The 21,704-nt window shown below is 46.9% G+C and overlaps 1 protein-coding gene across 13 annotated transcripts in view; it reads left to right on the top strand.

The window, feature by feature from the left end:
• The window catches only part of msi2b (musashi RNA-binding protein 2b), a 482,764-nt gene that overhangs the window by 434,920 nt on the left and 26,140 nt on the right, over window positions 1-21,704 (top strand). For 5 of the 13 annotated variants that reach the window (XM_069910893.1, XM_069910894.1, XM_069910892.1 and 2 more), the window contains 2 exons: window positions 8,252-8,428; window positions 20,536-20,607. In XM_069910893.1, coding sequence (XP_069766994.1) covers window positions 8,252-8,428; window positions 20,536-20,607 — 249 coding nt within the window. The remainder of the gene's footprint in view (window positions 1-8,251; window positions 8,429-20,535; window positions 20,608-21,704) is intronic. The other 8 variants (XM_069910902.1, XM_069910900.1, XM_069910899.1 and 5 more) reach the window with 4 other exon arrangements.

Below are 21,704 nucleotides of genomic sequence, written 5' to 3'. Positions count from 1 at the left end.
AGCATTAGAAGCAGATCCACCAAGCTGATTCCTGGGAAGAGAGGGTTTGTCCCCTTCAGTGTGGCTTGACAGTTTCGGTTTATATCCCTTGGCGTTTAGGGAGGCAAGGTGCATTACAGCAGCCTGGGTTAAAATCCCGCACTGTCCATAAGGTGTTTGTACATTCCCCCGTGACCTGAGTGGGTTTCTTGCGGATGCTCCGGTCTCCTCTCCCCCTCCAATGAGTGTTAATTGGTGTATTTGGTCAGCATGGCCTAAATGAGGCCAGAAGCGCCTGTTAACTAACGTGCTGTATGTCTAAATTTAATTTTTTTTAAAAATGAGAGATGAACTTATTCAAACATATAAGCCTCCTACGGGGGCTTGACAGGGTTGAGATGTTTTCATTCGTGGGGGTGCCACGGGACATAATTTCAAAACAAAGGGCTCATCATTTAAAACTGGAGGTAAAAATTCCTTCCCTCAGAATGCATTGAATCTCTGGAATTCTCTGTTCCTGAGATAGCATCAGCTTTTTTAACATGGGGTTAGATGAGTATTTGTAAGAAGGGGGAATCAAGGGTTCTTGGGACCTAGCACAGAGAAGGCCAGTGTTCATCAATGGAGGTACAGGCTTTGGGGCAGAGTGGCCTTCTCCTATACTCGGGCTTTTGTGACAGTGTTCTCCCACAGGACTGAGACCATCTCTCATCTTTAAACGTGTAACCTGTTTAAATCAACCTGTTCTCAACATCCCATCAGGATTTATTCCCTTAATCAAATTAACACACTGTACAAAAAAAAGACCCTTGTGTTTTCTGTCATCTTGTTACCTGAAACCCAATTCTGACTGGGACACCCTGATGAGGGGCTCGGGCTCAAAACGTCGGCTCTCCCTTCTTTCGATGGACCCTGTGTCACCTGCTGGGTTTCGCCAGCAGGATTGTGCATTGCCAAGTTTCTCCCACACTCTCTTTCCACGTACGAAAGTCTCCATTAGTCTCAAGAGGAGCAGCGCTGGCATGTGTTACCAGCAGGAAGTAGGTCTACCAGCTACCTGGTGCAGAGACTACTCTTCCAAATATCGGGAGATGGGGGACATTAGGGAGGAGGCGTTATCCCACAGGGAAAGGTGGTGTGCAAAACACATTGAAACAGGCTCCTAGACACACCGTGCAGTCAAAAAGCACCCTGAAACCCTTTGCCTCGCAAGCCTTCTTGCAATGGGTGATATTTTAATGCAAGTGACTGCTCGAGGAGAGACTGTGCTCCAGTTTCCATGGCGACGCAGATTGTCTCATTTGGTTTACAGATTAGCAATGACTGCCCAATTAAAGAGGGCTAAAAATAATGCAACCCTTTGTTGCAGATTAGTCATTAATATTAATGAAAGAGCTGTCAAAACTGTTGTAAACATTTGATGTAAATCCAGTTAGCCGTGGCAGTGGTAGCAAAGAGAGCACCAGCAGGCTCAGAGAACAGAGTGAGCGAGCCCAGTGTATTCACTGTGTTTATTGATACACCCTGACCTCTGTGTTCAGCAGCCCCTCAGTTGTTGGATCCAATTGGGATCATTTCCCTGTTGAAATTTGGACCCCCACACCACTCTACCTTGATGACGTCCGAGCCCCGGTTGCCAGGTAGACCTTCGAGAGGAGAGATTGACCTTTCCTGTTGGCAAGTCCAGTTTTTTTAATTGAAGTTTTAAATTATTTTTTAAAATTTAGACATACAGCATGGCAACAGGTCCTTTTGTCACACTTCAATTACACCCAATTGACCTAAGACCCCCCCCCCGGTATGTTTTGAACAGTTGGAGGAAACCGGAATTCCCGGGGAAAACCCATGCAGGTACAGGGAGAACGTTCAAACTCTTTACAAACAGTGCCAGATTCGAACCCCCGGTCCTGATCGCTGATGCCGTCACAGCGTGGCACTAACCGCTACACCAACCGTGCCGCCCCGGGAGAGTCAGGTCTCATTCAGGGCAATCGATTCCCCCTTTAAACGCAGACCGTCCCGTTCACCGAGCTGTCAATTACAAACCAGTGGGCTGGGTGAATTGGCCTTGTCCAGTGAAGCTGATTCAAACATGACCCGCAGTCGGGTTAAGGCCAGCACACTGTGAGAAAATAACTCACCACGACAGAAAGGGGCTGCCTTGTCTGTTAATTGGATCCATGAAGTCCAAAATCGGGGGAAAAAAGCTAACACAAACTGTGCCCAAAACAATCACATCCAATTCATTGAACAATGAGTTTGCGGCATTTATTTAATCTCCTGTTCTCAGGAGGATCAGAGAGTATGGTGCCTGTCTGCCAGAGGGATTACTGCCAGTAATTCATTGACACGCACCAGGATTGTTTAGACTATACGTGGAGTCTTTAAATAACTCTTGACTGTGGCTGTTCCTTTGCGGGTTATTAGTTCAGTGTGTAAAATGTAGAAGGAGGACCATGTCTCATGTTCTATAATGATTAGAAACTTAACTGGGTGTAGGTTTTAGGACAGCAGTAGATGTTGTATAGAGTTAAACAGGAAGGTCTGCAGGCGCTTAGGATGGTAGTGAGACAGACAAAAATGCTGTAGAAACTCAACAGGTAAACGGTAGCTAACGCATCAGGCCTGAGCCCTTCGTAAAGGTATGCGCAGAAATCAGGTAGTCTCCTGAATAAAAAGATTGGGTGAAGAGAGGAGGGATGAATGGGCAGAGGGAAGAGCACAGTCCAACAAGTCAAGTTTATTGTCATCTGATTGTACAAGTACAATCCAATGAATAGCGTTTTCCGGTCCTCAGTGCAAAACATGCAGACACACAACCAGTCTTAACACACATCCCAACAAACACTTATGCATGACAAGTATTCATATATTCAAATAAATAAACATTGTTTCATGAATTTAGAAGTCTCGGAGGGTAAGTGGGAACAGTTCCTTTGGTCGTTCAGCGTTCTCACAGCCCGTGGGAAGAAGCTGTTCCTCAGCCTGGTGGAGCTGGCTCTGATCCTCCTAATGGGAGCAGCTGAAAGATGCTGTGTGTGAGGTGGAAGGGGCCCTCAATGAATTTGCAGCCCCCTCTTCAGACAATGATCATGTCAGTGGGGTGGCGGGAGGGAGACTCCACTGATCCACTCTGCCACTCTTATGGTCCTATGGATTGATCTCCGATCCATTTCTGTGCAGCAACCGTACCCATCTTGAGATGCAGCCGCCCAGGACGCTCTCGATTTAGCTCTTTCTGGTTGACATAATGGTGGCCGGTAGCCTTGCCCATTTCAGTTTTCTCTGGAAGTGCAGCCGCTGTTGCACCTTCCTGTGATCTGAGATGTGTGTCCATGATAGGTGACTAATTAAGTGAACTAGCTAAGGAACTCCACTCTCTCCACGAGAGTTATTGATGTCTAGTGGAGGGTGATAGATCCTGATCCTCCTGAAATCCACAATCATCTCCTTCGTCTCATCCACATTGAGTCTCTCACACGCCATACCATGAGATCTTCCACCTCTTCTCTGTAGTGCAACTCATCGTCGCCATTGCTGATGAGGCCAACGACTGTTGTGTCGTCTGCAAACTTGATGACACTTGTTGGAGCTGGATCTTAGGTGGGTACGGGTGGGTGGGTAGAAGAGAAGAAAGCTGAGGTGATGAGCGAGGAGGTAGGTCTCTCAATAGAGAGGGAAGAGGGTGGGGAGACAGAGGAAAGGAAACAATAGGAAAAGAGAGAGTATATGGGAGGGGTGTATAAGGAGGGGGTCTATGTTAATGCCGTCTAGTTAGAGAAACCAACAATGTATAGGCTCTGCTGGTGTGAGTGAAGCCAAGACTTCAGTGTAGGTCACACCAAAGGTTTAGGCTGCAGGACTTGACAGAATGTGATTGTGAGTTTCTTGTCATGCACATTGAACACTGCACTTGTGCACTGAAATTCTTACTTGCCACAGATAAACAGGGACTTAGTGGGAAAAATAGTTGATGGGTAGTTAATAAAATATTCAGTTATCATCGGTTAAGAGAAAAAGTGGTGGTTACAGTCGTGTGGACAGGCCTTTTGTGGTGTTGGAGCAGTCCCTGATGAGTGTAACAAGGGGAATCCAAGGGTCTGATGGTTGTTGGAACGAAACTGTTCTTGCTGTAATTAAGTGACCAAAACTGCACACAATATTCCAAATTTGGCCTCACCAATGACTTATACAACGTTACCATAACATCCCAACTCCTGGACTCAATACTTTGATTTATGAAGGCCAATATTCCAAAAGCTCTCTTTACAACCTTGTCCACCTGTGACGCCACTTTCAGGGGAATTATGTATCGATATTCCAGAGCTGACCCAGGTTCACTCGATGGGTTTCTCCACGTGGCATCCATAAAAGCTGCCACTGTGCCGCGTCACGAGTACTGTCAGCCTCCTTGGGACTGGGAGAGAACTTGTGCAGAGGCTTCATGTCTGGCCTGTATCAGCCACTTTCCTGGTGGGATAGTTTTCAGGACACCTTCACTTATTTCACCATGGAATGAAGGGACACGGCATGGAACCCCATCCCATCCAGCACATTGAGTCCATGCTAACCATCAGACACCACTTTCACTTCCCATACACCAGGGGACTCCAAAGTGGTCCATATCAACCCCTGGGGCTTGATGGGACTATCCAAATACCTGGGGGGTCGATAATCGCCGGGGGGGGGGTAGAAACCAGGGGCATATTTATTGGAAAATAGCGTCTATGGCCAACCTCTTTGAAGAGTTGGTCTTAGTGGCTACCATGTTGTATATGACTTTGGGCTTATAATAAGTTGAGAGCGAACGGGAGGACGAGGAAGGGTGGACGAAGTGGAGTAGAAAGAGGTGTGTGTTCTTGAATTTCTGCCCCCACCCCGGCCAGTCCCACCACCACCCACCTCCCACCGCCCCTTACCCAACCACAGACTGCGAACAACCTGGTCCCCGTGGTTGGGGGTTTAGATTAATCCTGCTCAATCAGAAGTAAAATGAACCATGCTTTTTGTGTTTTTATTAATGCAATACTATAATCAGGTCAAAGTTTACCAGCAGGAAAATTGGGCTGAAAAATGGCAGATGGAATTTAATGCAGACAAGTATAAAGTGTTGCATTTTAGAAGGACAAAGCAAGGTGGGATATACACAGTAAATGTTCGGACACTGAGGAGTGCAGTAGAACAGAGGGATCTGGAACATCGATACATAATTCCCCTGAAAGTGGTGTCACAGGTGGACAAGGTTTTAAAGAGAGCTTTTGGAATATTGGCCTTCATAAATCAAAGAATTGAGTCCAGGAGTTGGGATGTTATGGTAACGTTGTATAAGTCATTGGTGAGGCCAAATTTGGAGTATTGTGTGCAGTTTTGGTCTCTGAATTACAGGAAAGATATTAATAAGATAGAAAGAGTGCAGAGAAGATTTGCTAAGATGTTGCCCAGACTTCAAGAACTGATTTACAGGGACAGGTTAGGACTTTATTCCCTGGAGCATAGAAGAATGAAGGGAAATTTGAAAGAGGTTTACAAAATGATGAGTGATATAGACAGAGTAAATGCAAGTAGACTTTTTCCACTGAGATTGGGTGAAATACAACCCAAAGGACATGGACTAAGGGTGTAATGGAAAAGGTTTAAGGGGAGCATTAGGGGGAACTTCTTCACACGGAGAGTAGTGAAGCTGAGTCAAGCTGCCAACTGTAGTGGTGAACGTGGGCTCACTTTTAATTTAAAAAAAATTTAGACAGGTACATGGATGAGAGGGGTACACTGGTACTGGGCAGGATAATGGTTTGGCACAGACTAGAAGGGCTAAAAGGCCTGTTTTCTGCCCTGTAGTATTCTATGGTTCTATCTTCCCAGTACATTTTGAGTACTTTTCCTGCAGAGGGCCGTGAACATAGGTCAGGCCACCACACAGATCAGCCTCCACTCTGTCTACACTGCCCACTACCTCAGGAAAGCAGGCAACATATTGAAAGACACACCTGCCAACCTGATCACGCTCTCTTCTCCTTGCTTCCTGTCTGGACAGCATGGTTAGCGCAATACTATTACAGCGCCAGCGGCCTGGGTTTGAATCCACTGCTGTCTGTCAGGAGTTTGCATGCTCTCTCATGTCCGTATGGGCTTCCTTGGGTGCTCCAGTCTCCTCCCACCCTCTAAAACAGGGTTTGTAGGTTAATTGGTGCATTCGGACAGCACGGGCTTGTGGCCCAGAAGGGCCTGTTACCGTGCTGTATGTCTAAATTTTAAAATAAATCAAGAAATCTGAGTTTGAAAATAAGTACCTCCAGATGTAAGGACGGATTTTGAATGGATCTCTTGCCAGTGAAAAAATGCACCCCTTGAACAGTTTTAACTGAACACTACACTCTGACCGTATGTTTTATTTTGCATTACCTATTGTACTTCGGTTGACTTTCCTAGATAACGTACAAAACAAAGCTCATCATCGCATCTTGCTTCATGGATTGGTTAACTCTGCTGAGCTGGTGGTTTCTTGGCCATAGATTTGATGGCATCTGTCCATGTCCCACGTCCAAACACTCGAAACTGTGTTCCACGTGCTGCATACAGAGACCTGGAGCTCTTTCCCATGTGCCACGTGCAAACATCTGGAATTCTGCCCCACAGGCTATATCCAAACATCTGGAACCCTGCTCCAGAAGCCACTGTGCAGAACTCCCATTCGTGGTCTCACAGTACTGAAAAGATCCTGCTGCCCACACCCACCATCAAGAACCCAGTTTTTTCACCCATCCCATCCTAACACATTCACTGTGAGGGAATCGGGGCTCAAGGAGGCAATCCACTCAGTCACGGGGGAGAACGTTCTCATTTTACACTATTGCCACCAGGTCATTTCTCCACCCCAATGAAGTGCCAGTTGATGAAGTAGCCAAAGATGATGTGGTCAAACAATAATCATGGGTTTTATTAGCAGAAGGTCATGGTACAATAATGAAAGACAATGGGTGCATATACAGTTATATCCAAGGGGAGTGTCCTTAACAGTCGAGATAATGCACAGCCAATGTTAGTACAGCAAGGCTCGCCAGAGGGAGAGAGACAGCTTGGCAGACGTGCACCACACCCACCACCCCCCTCTGTTATTTGAGGGGCTTCCCCTCAGTCTCAGACCCTTAATGTCCAGTGACTCAAGTCTGTGGCCCTTCCCCACAGCGCCAAGCCTCAGTGCATTCCTCAGCATGTAACCCTGCAGCCTGATGTGTTTACACGCCCACTCCCACATGTGCCTTGATGAGCCTGTGGTTCTCTCTCTAGCTGCCTAATTGGTGGGAGAATGATCAATGTGGGAAACATTGCCTCTATTTTACAAAGAGAGAAACTCAAAATCTGTTGCAGTATTGCACATTAGAACCATATATAATTCAGATCAGGGGGAGGGATTCCTCGCTAACGGAAAGGTGAGGAGATGAAAGCCTGCACTCTGTAGCTGGTTTCCTTCTTCCACTAGGCCCCACCACAGCCACAGATGTATAACCGTACTCTGAATTCTGACCCAAGTTAACCAGGGAATCCAGGGGTCATCTGGACAATTTGTCGGGGCGCAATGGTTAGCGCCACACTGTTACAGCGCTAGTAAGTGGGGTTCAAACCTGGTGCTGTCCGAATGTACGTCCTCCTGTGTCAGCGTGGGTTTCCTCCTGGTGCTCCAGTTTCCTCCCACCCTCCAAAATCCTTCAGGGGGGTGTGGGGGGGTGGATTTGAAGGTCAATTGGGTGGCACGGGCCCGTGAGTCAAAAGGGCCTGTTACTGTACTGCATGTCTAAAATTTGACCTATACCAGTAGAAGGGGTGGGAGGGGGTGAATCTTAGTATATATCTCACCGGACCTTCACCATCAGAATTGATCGAGCAAAACTATAAATTTAGACATTCAGCACTGTTAACAAGCCAATTCGGCCCAACAAGTCCATGCCACCCAATTTACACCCCATTAACCTACACGCTGGTACTAAGCGGTTCAAAAATAAAGTGTCAAGATCAAGTTGAATCAGAGTTAGTGGGAGATTGGGCTGGAGATGGGGTGTGAATAACAAACAGCCTCTTGGGTGGCCTGTGAATAGCCTGTGTTTCCGTGCTCTGCAGTCCGTTCTGTGACCATGTGTCTGTTCCACTGCTTAATCTCAGCACTGTCGCCTTGCTGTATTCTTGCTGTGATGTGGGCTGCGGTACAGCCCTGTACTAAAACTCTTCTGTGCCACGCGGACAATGATTAAAGGTGCCCCCCCCCTGTGTCTCGCAGGGTTCCCCGATTATGGGTTCTATTCCACGCCCGGCGATCAGCGGGCTTCGTACTCGTTTGCGGACTACAGCTCGGTCGGACTGCGGGCCACTCAGATGCTACGCAGTGAGCATGCTCCGTCAGCGAGCAGCCCCTCCCTGCACCATCTGTCCAACCCGGATCAGTTTAAGAACCCAGGTTTGTGCTCTGCGTTCATTTCCTTGGGTGGCGGGGGGGTGGGGTGGGCGAGGTCGTTTCAAGCGGAGGCATGGGGCCCGGTGTCTCTCCTCCCAGTCTAAGATGCATCTGGGAACCAGAATCAGAATTTATTGTCATGAACAAATCACGAAATTTGCTGTTTTGCGGCAGAATCACAGTGCAAACGTTCATATTTACAAAAATAAATAAAAATAGTGCAAGAAGAGTCAAGTTAAGGCAGTGTCTGTGGTTCATTGATCACTCAGGAATCTGATGGCAGAGGGGAAGAAGATGTCCTTGTATCCCTGAATGCTTGTCTTCAGGCTCCTGTACCTTTTTCTGATGGTAGCAGAGTGAAGAGGGCCTGGCCTGGGTGGTGGGGGGGTCATTGAGGATAGACACTGCTTTGTTAAGACATTGCCTCTGGTAGATGGAGTGAGGTCTGGTGCCCGTGATGTTTCAGGCCAAGTTTACAACCCTCTGGAGCTTTTTCTTGTCCTGCGCGTTGGCCCCTCCGTACCAGACAATGATACAACCAGCCAGAATGATCTGCACAGTCCATCTGTAGAAGTTTTTGAGAATCTTCGGTGACATACTGAATCTCCTCAGACACCTCACAAAGTATAGCTGCTGGCGAGCCTTCTTCACGATTGCATCAATGTGGAGGCCCCAGGACAGATCCTCGGAGATGTTGACACCCAGGAATTTGAAGTTCTTGACCCTTGATGAGGACTGGGTCCTGTTCTCCTGACTTCCTCCTGAAGTCCACAGTCGTCTCCAGGAGGCCTGAGTCCAGTTCGTTGCTCCATTGGGGGAGAAAGGTTAAGGTGGAGTGGTTCCAGAGCGGCCCACCCCCCCCATGTGAAAATAAAACCAAATGATTTGCCTTCATCACAGAAAACTTTTGCCATTACTCGTGAAGCTGGTGCATTTGCGAGAATTAAAGCAGCCTCCCCCTTCTAGGAGTGATCTTGTGCCCTTGTAAATGCATATTCTAAACAATAAGTGAGGTTGCTGTACACAGACATGGTGGAGAAACTCAGCAGGTCACGGAGCATTCACAGGAAGAAAAGAGTAACCAGTGTTTCAGGCCTGAGCCCCTCGTAAAGGTACAAGCAAAAGACAAATATGAGCAAAGGTATCCTGTGGCTGGTGCGTGACCCGCTGAGTTTCTCCAGTACATTTGTGCGTTGCTCTCAATCCCAGCATCTGCAGGTCTCCCTTTCTGGTTAAGACCTCTATTTGCTATGCAGGGCAAGTCATCTCATCTTGCACTCAGCTTTTCCCTGCACCCCCCCCCCCCCCCAATCCCTGCCCTATTGGAAGGTGAACTGCTAGTGCCATGCCCGGGTTGACAGGAATGCGGCTGGAATTTCTGATGAGCAGAACATCTCCCAGCACATACTGTCCCCACTGTCATCTCCAGAAAAATCCATGATATCCGGCACATAGAAGGATTGCTAGATGCCGGATAAGTGTGTTTTCTGGTTGCTTGACACTTACTCTTACAATACATCTGCATTAAGAATAAACAATTTAGAAGACGAAAAACCCATACTGTACTGACACTGAACAAACCATCTGCATGAATATATAAACCTCAAAGGATTTTACTTTATTTTCAGTCACATTCTTTGAAAACATTTATTCATCGTTGCATCTACAGGTTACTTTCCCTCCCCGGACCCCGTGTGAAAGACAAATTAACCTCCCCCCCCCCCCAAACCCCAAGGTTACAGATAAAGCCTCTGACTGGGGAACCTCTTACTAAGCAGGGAAAAGGAGACACTTTAAGAGAGTCACCCCAACGGCAAATGGCATCAATAGCCGGGCAACACCATTGCTGTTTGACGCAACTTTATTCAAACAGCTGCTATGGCCCTCCCTCCGCTGGCTGAATATTTGCTCCCATCTTCACCAAAGGTTCATAAATTACTTCAGAGAACAGTTACTATTTTAAGTGCACATATTTTTTACCTATTATTTTATTCCGTTTTTAAAATTTCCTTTTTATTTTGTCCAGTTGCTTGAGGCTGCTGGTTGCTTGAATTCTGGATACCAGGGCTCTTACTGCAGTCCTTTCTGCTCAGGTGCTCTGCGTGGTCCTCTTGCACCTCTCCGCCCCCACCCACCCCAAACTCCAGACAGCCAACCCATCTATCCACCCCCCTTAAGCTGATATGAAGCAAAGTTATGGGCACAAACCCAGAGGAAGCAACAAATCTGTTGTCCCTTCGAAGCTTCCATGATGTCCCAACAACATTACCCTTTGCCCAGCCCTGCACAGTCCAGGGAGGAACATTTAATAGACATATATATCTATATATAAATATATATTTTTTATATAGTAAGGGGGAGAAAGAGGTTAAACCGTCCCCCCCACCCCACCCCTGCCTAACAATCATTGTCGGTCTGGTCAATGTGAGGGGACCTTGTATTTCTCTCTGCGGTGCCGAAAATTAGAGCAATTGAAGCAAAAAATCTGCTTCTCCTTCCAGAACTAGAATCCCATCTGGGGAAAGGTGATTCGCCTCAAGAGCTAACCAGGATTTTGTATCCACGGCTGTTGTCTGGGTTTCTGCAGCCTTCTGATTCTGCCCTCTGCTGTGCCTTGCCATTGCCTGACAGCGGGTTGGCTACTCGGTCCTGGGACAGAGATGCTTGTTTGAGAAGAAGTGTTTTGTCATTTTGAAAACGCCTCTTCTGCTCCTCTGCTGCTAAGTCGCGTAGGTTTCAGGATCCAAACTTCACTCTGCACACCTGCACCCACAACCTTTGCCTGAAGATGCTGGGGTTTTTTTTAGGATGAGGTGTTAAATTACTTTGTCCGCCCACAGCCCCAGGTGGATGGACGTAGGTAGAATCTACAGGGAGACCTTAGCTCCTACTTCCCCATTCCCTGAGCCGACTGGGATCAGCTAGGTGCAAATTGAATGCTGTGTCTCTTTGGGAACCTAACATGGGATTGAGACTAATGAGTTAACCGCTTGCTTTGAATTTAGAAAAGTGTCATAAGGATGCAAGTTCTTTAATAGAATGTTACAGCACAGTAAAGGCCATTCGGCCCTCAATGTTGTGCCGACCTGTTTATTCCTTCCAAAAAAGTACCAAACCCTTCCTACCTCATAACCCTCTATTTTTCTTTCATCCATGTGCCTGCCTCTTAAATGCCCCTAATGTTTCCCCCTCCACCACCAACTAGCAAGGCATTCCAGACACCCACAACTCTCTATATGAAAAACCTACCCCCGATGTCTTCCTTAAACCTTCTTCCCTCCACTTTGTACTCGGGATAAATGATGCTCTCAGGAGAAAGTACAGAAGTAACGTGGACCACTTGTTTAAGTACTTAAGAGAATTATTTCAAGACTCTAAGGGTTAAATTAGATAGCAACTTTACACAAACATCTGGCACTGACCCACTGAGAGGCCATTCATCCCATCATGTCCATACTGGCTCACAGGGCCACCCTATCTGCTTAATAATTTCCCTGTCACCTATTTTCCTGACGTGCCCATCAGCATTCGCCATATTGCCCCCACATGCTTGAGGCGGTTTGCACCGGACAATTAGGCTGCCAACCTGCATGTCCTTGGCTCACGCGAGGCATTCGGAGGAAACCCACGCGAAATCTCCATACCATCGCTGCTGGAGATTGGGGTTGAACCTGGCTCACTGCAGCTTTGCTGACTGTATTTGCCTGTAAGTGAGGATCGAACCCCTTAGAATTTAGGAGGTAACCTACTGATTTGATTCAAGTCTTCAGGATCTTACTGGAAAATTGTAGGGTAGGGAGAGAGCAACTATCTTTGCTGGTTTGGGAAACTTGGACTGGATCCAAATCAAATGATTAGACTGAGGCCTTTCTGAGAAATCAGGGAACCCTGATCTTCTTGTAATCATCCAGCAATGATTAGGGATTTCCATCCATCAGCTATGGAACTCTGATAACCAAATGGTTTCAGGGAACTGGGGCAAAAATTTGATCATGGAATTAGAACTCAAGCATGACTCAATCACAGGAAGTCTGAATCAGAATTATCTTAACACAGCACCACCCACACACACACACACACACACACACACACACACACACACACACACACACACACACACACACACACACACACACACACACACACACACACACACACACACACCCATGAAAGGTAGGAGAAAACTAGAGCATCCAGAGGAAATACATACAAAGATGAGGAGAACATACAAACTCCTTATAGACAGCATTGGGTTTGAACCTGGGTCACTGGCACCGTAACAGCATTGTGCTAACTGCTACGCTATCCATGCCATCCAAGTGAGTCTTCTAGTCATATTGAACCTCCTTGTTCTATTTAATGTTCTCCCAGCATTGGATGTCCCAGTCATATTGTAATCAATGTCTGAGTCAGATTGCATTAGGTGTCCTGGTCACATAAGGTGTCCGAGTTGCAATGGGTACCCTAATGATATTGGTGTCACAGTTGTACAAATCGATGCCTCAGATGCATTGGGTATTCGAGCCTCGCTCACCAGATCAATTGCAAGCATTGCTCTACTCACCACATACAGTGGAACTCAAGCAATCCTGCCTTTTATGACAACCCCAGGTGACATGATTAACCAGAGAAAGGTTTCCTGGAAATCCAGCAGAAACTGTTGACTATGTCGACACAGTGTGAAGGCCCTTCATTTTATTCGTTCACCAAGTTTGGGGATGTGCTGAGGGATACAAGTTTGGAGGGTCCAAGAAGCAATGAGTCTGAGCACAATTTGATCACAGCAAAGACCTTTATCTGTGGGGACGGGAGTAGCCACAGAGATCATATTACAGGCGCATGCATGTGAGCACAAGCATACATACACCTACACACACACACACACACACACACACACACACACACACACTCAAGATAGTCATACACACACACATATGGAAAAGATGCATCCGCCATCCTTCGATAACCAACTTAAGTTAGGAAAAGTATTTACGTGACACATGATAAGCCCCTAACCCTTTACCGGCACACACCTTGCAAATGACTCTCCAGTGTCGCCCATGGCTTGCAACCTGGAGTGGAGGTCAGGTTTGTTCCCAGGGGAAAAGAGACTCAGCTCCTCCACGTGTTGGGCTTTCTACCGCAGCTCGTTGGGCCGGCTCAGGTACGCCCAGAACAGGGCAGGTGATTGAGGAAGCCTGTAGTGAGGTGTGTACACTTTCAAAGGAGCCAATCACAAGGTGTGTGCTTGTGATTGGTCTTGACCTTGATTAGCAGATGTGGTGGCTTCTGACTAGGTTCCTGCCTGGAGGGTCACATGACCCTCCATACTGTAGGGCATCTCTGGCAAGACCTGGGCTTATTGTCCATCCTTTATTGGAGCAGAGCTGCCAGAGAGACAATGGAGAGTTAATCACATTAAATGGGACTGTAGCCACATAAAAGGGTAGACTCAGGAAAGGGCAGAAGATCTACCACCCTGGTAAATCCATGCACATCCATCCTACCAATCGTCTTAAGCACTTGCTCATACATTAGTTGGGAATTTGTAACCTGGGGAGGACCTATAATCGGAATATCCCAGGATACCAGAATGGGATTTGAACTCACAATTCATGGATCAATGCTCACAGGCATCTTCAAGCACAGGCCTTAAGTCAACACTGCCCCAAACTGGATTTCTCCTGGGATTTCCTCGGGAGACATGTGGAATCCTTCAGGAATTTCAGGGAAGATCAATTTTTGAGTGAAACATAATGCTGTGATTGTAGTAAACACACAGACATGCTGGTGTTGCGGCGTCTATAGGAGGTAGAGATAGATAACTGACATTTCGGACCTGAGCCCTTCTTCAAGGTGTGAGTAAAAAGCAGACAGGCCTCTGAATAGAGACTGAAGAATGGCCAGGGGAGGAGTCCAGACTAACAGCCAGAAGATGTTAATTGGATATGATAAGGGGAATAGTAAGAATTGATTTCAGCTCTGAAAGGAGACAGAGAGAAAAGGGGAGAGAGAGACAGAGCTGGGGGAAAGGGGGCAGGGGGATGAAGAAGTGGGAAGGGGGTAGTTAACGGAAACCAGAGAAATTGATGTTAATGCCATTTGGTTGGAGGGTGCCCGGACAGAAGATGAGGTGTTGTTCCTCAATTTGCAGCTGGTCTCAGACTGGCAGCGCATAAGACCATGGACAGACATGTCAGCAAGGGAATGGGGCAGGAAATTGAAATGGGTGGCCACTGGAAGATCCACACTATTGTGGTGGACAGAGCCGAAGTGCTCAACAAAGTGATCTCCCAGTCTGCGCCCAGTCTCTGCAATGTAGAGGAGACCACAATAGGGGCACCAGATGCAGTAGACGACCCTGCAGATTCACAAATGAAATGTTGCTTCACTTGGAAGAACTGTTGGAATCCTGATGGAATCTTCTTGTAAGGACGAAGTTCCTAATACCTTGTGGATCAAGCCAATGTTGGAGGGGTCCTGAGGCGGAATTGTTCCAGAGAGAGAGAGAGGGGTTCGGGAATCACCCTCCAACCCAACATCTTCGCAAAGCTGCATCCTTCCAACCCTCCACCTCTGGGGGACACGGTAGCACAGTTGTTAAGTTAACGGGGTAGCAATCAGAGTTCAAATCATTGATCCAGGTACTTGTTCAAATCCCTCTATGGCATCTGGGAAATAAATAAAATAAGCATGTCATTAATAATAAAAAAACAGTGACCATGAATCTCCCAGAAAGGAATAAAATGCATCTCCTAGATGTGGCCCAAGGCCCTCCAATGTGGCCGACTATTATCCACCCCATCAGTTCCGGGGCAAGCACGGAGGGGCAATAGTATTTCTTGTGATGTCCACTTCCTGGAAAGGAGTAAATTAAAATAAAATCACAGCAGAAGAGAAAGCGTAATGACCATATAAATAAAATACTCAATTTTACTGGTCAACAATGAAGCCAACTCTCAGAAAATGCATATGAGGGACGTCCAACAGGCAAATGTGCATTAAGAGCAAGTTAGCAATGGAAATTTCTATCTTTTTGAAGATTTCTGACTCCTTATAAATATCCATGGAGCATTTAAGGGTTGAATTTAATTATATGCATCTATTATAACCGCTGGGCCTGGCTTTTGTGATTTAATCAGGCGCCTTTGTATGTCTAATGAATCCATGTGGAAACCTCTGCCTCCTGCTTGGAGTTTAACAGGGCAGCAATTGCTGGTAGCAAGACCTCACAGCGCTTAAACGTGTTTGTGAGACAGAAGTAGCTGCTTGAATATTACTGTAATAAAGTAATGGAAGTGGGGGGTACGGCTGGGCCTACACTGACGTTGAGAAGAACGAGGAGCCATCTCATTTTATGGGGCTCAACAGTGAATACAGAGAGACGTTTAGTCTAGTTGGGTGCAGAGAACGAGTGAGGTGGGGGTGTAGTATTGTTCATTTAATTTGGCACGGTCTTAGTGAGCCATTCGGAGTTTAGAAGAAATCTCTACATTTGAATGGCGGCGACTCTTTGAAAATCTCTGCCCTTGAGAGCTGGGGAAGTTTAGTTGCTTCATATATTCGGCACACAGGTTGTTGGAAATGACCTGCCTGCTTCTGTAGGCCGAGGTGCCTCCTGCAGCCAGACAGCGAATGCTGCGCTCCCACGTACAAGTGAAGATTGCAGCCACACCCCTCCTGTCAATTGTCCCACCAAGTATCCTGTCAGGGTGCATCGCCACGTGGGATGGGAACTGCCCTGCTGAGGAACCCAAGAAACCGCAGAGGGTTGTAAACATGGTTCAGTCCATCACACGCTTCCATCTATACTTCTCACTGCCTTGGAAGAGCAGCCAATTTATCAAACGGCTCATCCCTACCCTTTCACCCCCTCACATCAGGAAGAAAATTACACAACGGCAGATTCAGGGACAATTTCTTTCCCCCTGTTATCAGGAACCTCGCCTTGTCCAATTTGTTGTCAAGAGTACTCACATTGTATCACATACAACCCTGAGATTCTTTTTCCTGCGGGTCAGGCAAAAATTCTGATTACTGGTATCCGTAAACTGTACTCAGGAAGAAAGAAAGAGCTAGAAAGAAAGAATTGGATACAAAAGAATGTAAACAAATTCAGAAAAGTAAATCTTCACTGAAAGTAACATATAAATTAAGAGTCCTTAAATAAGAGTTTGACGAGGAGCCTGATGGTTGAGGGGTAGCAACTGTTCCTGAACCTGGAGTTGCAGGTTTTGCGACACCTCTACTTCTTTCCTGATGTTGCCTTTGCTCTTTACCAACTGTAACTGCACTTCTATACTGGGTCTTTCTCGTGCCGTACTGTATTAGGGATTTCTATCTGAACTACCCGCACAATAAACTTTATCACTGCACCTGTGACGACGAAGTTAACTTTAACAAACTTAAGTGGTGCAGAATAGGCTGTCCTGGGCTACCTTGAGCCTTGCTACTTGACTGAAATTGCCTTTTACCGTCTGTTCAGGCAAACATAGCTGGTGCGGAGTTCCTTGTGGGGAAATTCATAATGCTGGAATTATTTTATATTTAAATGTAGACAGGCAGCCCTTCTGGCCCACGAGCCCGTGCCGCACAATTGACCGACAACCACCATACGTTTTGAAGGGTGGGAGGAAACCCCACGCAGACACGGGGAGAATGAACATACTCCTTACTGACAGTGCAGCATTCGAACTCAGGTCACTGGCGCTGCAACAGCGCACCCTGACCGTGCCGCCCAAAATTAGTTGCCAGTGCTCTGATCTCCCAGTCCGATGTGGACTCAGCACTTGTAGCAGTCCCCTTTGCTTTACCCGCAGTTTGGGTCCTTGTAATTACTGCATCCCCCCTCCTCTAAAAGGGGTGACTCGATGACCTGGTCACAGGAGTGAGAGTGGCAAATAATTTGTTTTCTTTCCCCTCGTTTTAATTAATTTTTAGTTTACATTTAGTTAAATGTGGTTATAAATAAATATTGCTATTCTGTTAAATTATTTAAATTCTCTTAAATTATTTAAATCTATTTAGCAATTTTTAAATGGTTCTGATTATCAGAGACATTTTGAAGCAGTCAAATACTTCAGGAAGCTATCAAAGGACATCAGGATCTGCAAGCAGACTCCAGCCCAATTAGAGAGAACAAGGGGGTGCAAACCCAGTGTATAGCTTGAGCAGGATCTGGCCTGATATATTGAAGGATATTAGATCAATCTTTCCACAGAACATTCAGCACAGAATGAAATCAGCCCACAACAATCTAATAACCCTTTCCTACCTCACACACATAACCCTTTATTTTTCTTACATCCTTGCACCTATCAAAGAGTCTTTAAATGTCCCTGTTCCAGCCTCCAGCACCTCCCCAGCCATGCATTCCAGGCACCTACAACTCTCTGAGCAAAAAACTTCTCTGACGTCTCCCCTAAACCTTCCTCCACTCATCTTAAACAGAGATTTGCTCTTTATTCTTGCAGAAATGGGAACTAGTAACACAGATCAGATACTATTTATTGTCATGTAACCATGACATAGCCGGACGTCTCTTACAATCAGAGAAAGAGAAGCCAAATGAAGTCCCATTAAAGAAATGTAAATAAACTAACTGTGCAAATACTGAAAAGCGCTCCCATGGCTGCACAAGACTTCAGTTCAAACCATCGGCAGTCTAAGCCCAGATCCAAACCTCCGAAACAATGAGGAAGCCTTCAGTTCCACAAGACTCGCCCCACCAGGTTCAGGAACAGCCGCTCCCCCTCCATCATCAAACTCCTCAACAACAAACTCAAATCAGGGACTCATTTAAGAACTCGTACTTTTGCACTTAATTGATTTTTTTTCTCTCTCTGTATTGCACACAGTCGTTTTCATTTATTTGTTTAAATGTGTAGATCATGTACAGTTTTTTTTTGCACTACCTATAAGTGGTCATTCTGCCTGGCCCGCAGGAAAAAGGAATCTCAGGGTTGTACGTGATGAAATGTATGCATTCTGACAATAAATCTCAAATCTGAATTCCACTAACCTACTCTTGCTTCTCCTGTTTACATTTCCTAATAAAAGTGAACACAAAACTGCCAGGTTGTTGAATGTAGTTCACTGACGTCATTCAGGGAAAGAAACCCACCATCCTTACCTCCAGTGGCCTGTACCTGAGCCAACTCCCAGCAATGCCATTGATCCTTAACCTCCCTCCTCTGTCCTTGCCACTGCCATCAGGAAAGAGGTATCGGTGCCACAAGATTCACACCACCAGGTTCAGGAATAGTTGCTACCCCATCACCATCAGACTCCTCAACAACACTCATTCAGAGACTTATTTAAGAATTCGCTCTCTGCTCATTCCTTATTAAAAGATGTAAAAAAATAAATAATTTGTGCAGAAAAGCAAGGTAGTGCCTGTAAGTTCATCTTCCATTCAAAAACCTGGCGGCAGAGGGGAAGAAGTTGGTTTAGTAAGTTGAATGTATGTCTTCAGCCTCCTGTACCTCCTTCCTGATGGTAGCAGTGATAAAAGGGAATGGCCTAGGTGGTGAGGGTCCTTGACAATAGAGGCTGTTTTCTTGAGACACCGCCTCTTAAAGATCTCTTTAATGGAGTGAACGAATGGCCACGACGGTGCTGGCCGAGTTTACAATCCTCTATCGCCTTTTCCGGTTTTGTGCATTGGCACTTCCGAACCAGACAGTGATGTTCTCCACATTACACCAGTGGAAATTTGCAAGAGTCTTTGGTGACGTACCAAATCTCCTCAAACTCCTCACAAAGTATAGCTGCTGGCAAGCCTTCTTCATGATTGCATCGACATTATGGCCCCAGGACAGATCCTCGGAGATGTTGACACCCAGGTGTTTGAAGTTCCTAACTCTATCCTGTTTAGTCCTGTGGCCACTTCTGAGGGGATGGTTCAGCAAGTGTTGGAAGGCCCATCAAACCTTCATCCAGGAGTCAGCAAGAGGGTGGGGAAATATGCCCTCTGACGCCACCCAAGTTGGTTGGCAGTAGCCTGACATGGTTCAGAGCGGTGAGGCTTTTTGATAGAGCAGGAGCAGGATGTGAACAGTTGAGATAATCTTGTCCAAAGTCCGTCGAACTCAGAAATAATGACTTTTCCAGACATTCTCTGAAGTACTTGTCATCTTGTTGGCTGGTTAAAAAGGGACAACCCAATTCCCTAAATCGCTTTCAGGTTCCTGAGAAATGACAACCGTCCAAACTCAGATGCCTTGTGGTTTCTCGGAAACAGTTAGGGAGTAGGGAAACCCAACACTGTCTGCTGGAGGAAATCAGCAGGTCAAGCAGGATTAGTGGGAGGAGGTCGATGTTTCCGGTCGGCACCCTTCATTGGGATGGACGGGAGTCAGAACAGAAGCAAGTGTAAAGAGGACAGTACAGGAGGGGTGAAAGATGAGCCCCACACCGGTCTTCCTCTCCCACTGGTGCTGTTCGACCCACTGAGCCCTCCAGTAGACGATGTCTAGCTTCAGTTTCCAGTGTCCATAGTCTCCCGAGTTTCCACGGAGCAATGATGTCACGCTGAGTGATGACATCACCCAGAGAGATTATGTCATGCTGAATGGTGATGTCACGCCGAGTGGTGACATCACGCAGAGCAATTATGTCACGTGGACTGGTGACGTCATACAGAGCAATGATGTCATGCTGGGCAGTGATGTTATGTGGAGTGGTTGTGTCACACAATGAGATCTGACGCTAAGTGGCGAAGAATTAATGTCATGTGAAAGAAATGGTGACGTCACACAGACCAATGATGTGAAGCAAAGTAGTGATGTCATGCAGAACAATGATATCACTAGGAACAATTTCAGACTAAGTAGTGATGTCACACAGGGTGATGTCACGGTGAGCAGTGATGTAACGCTGAGTGGCCTGACATCATTGTCCACCAGCTAACCCCACCCTGGAGTGTTCAAGTCCAGCAGAGGCTTCCTGGGATGAAATGGTGTGTGATGCACAACGTGTGGTGGGGTAAGGGGGAGGTGGGGAGATAGTGGTACAGTCAACCCTGTCCTCATGGTCACCTTGACTCAAGTCACCTGTCTGAAGCAGCGAGCTCTACTCAGAACCAACAGCTTTCTAATTTAATTAAATAGGGTCTGCACCTGGATTAAACAGCCAGCTGCTAACGTGGCCCCAACCACTGATAAAAATGACAGGTAAGCAATGTAAGTAAATTGGAACTGCCTCTTAGAGATTAACCTACCCATTTAGGAGTTCCTGTGGGGTGGGGTTGGGTGAAACGGTGTCATCTTCTTCATTATCTCCCCCCACCCTCTCACTACCTCTCAACATCCCATCTGAGACAGCTCCGAACTCCCTCCGCAAGTCCCACCAGGTGACCATTTCACGTCGGTTTGACTTTAGTAAACACCCCGTGGCCCCCCATCCCACCCCATGCAGAGTGGAGAGGACGGACTAGGTCTGGGATTGGTGCTACTCAGGTGTTGGGGGGGGGGCGGCTTTGGGGGAATTTAGACAAGACGTCCGAACCACCACGAGAAGCTGGGCTCAGCTGTCACTCGCCTCTTCCCGTCACACTGGAATTCCAAGGATGGAGGGATAAAGAGCGAGAGACCCTCTGGACGAACCGCTCTTCCCGGCAGCGATGACATCATTGTCAAGAGGCACCGGTGGACCTGTGGACACTGACTGACTTGGGGTGCACTTGTGTTGGGACGGTGAAGCACACAGGTGATCCCAGGAAGCGAGCGAGGGAGGGAGGGCCGGGGTAGGGATCAGCTTGATCTTCATATTGACCAACAGAGATGCACGGGAGAATAGTGACGTGGCCAAACAGGACAGATCAAAGTTCGGCTTGTCCCCGATTTGTCTACTGAATCTCTCATCCCAGGAGGTGACTGATTTGTGCTCCATCTTGCCCTGTTGCTCCCCCAACACCAATGTAAAAAGGGTTATGTTAGCTTAATCATGGTTTGCATGCTAATATTATGATGTAACAGCCCTCCTTGAGGTTACCAACCTCGAAAAATTGGGGATGATCCTATTCCAAGATGGATATTTAAAGTGCTCGAGGGCACCTGAGGGGGCCATTGTGTCCGCCAACTGCGCGGCCTCCTCCCTTGCCTCAAGCGTGGGAGAGCGGCAACGTCAGGGTGCCATCTTATTGAACAAGGAGGGGTGCGGGGGATCATGTGACTGCTGCTGATGGAGTTTGAAGGAAAACGCCTCAAAGCTTGGGTTGCCCAGTAGGCAGGCAGACCCCGAACCCCCATTTCCAACAACCAGGGAGAATTTCCAAAGT

This window comes from Narcine bancroftii, chromosome 14 (genome assembly GCF_036971445.1).
Source record: "Narcine bancroftii isolate sNarBan1 chromosome 14, sNarBan1.hap1, whole genome shotgun sequence".
NCBI classification, from domain to species: Eukaryota; Metazoa; Chordata; class Chondrichthyes; order Torpediniformes; family Narcinidae; genus Narcine; species Narcine bancroftii.
The sequence above is the reverse complement of the archived record's forward strand: the minus strand, read 5'-3'. Positions and strand labels throughout refer to the sequence as shown.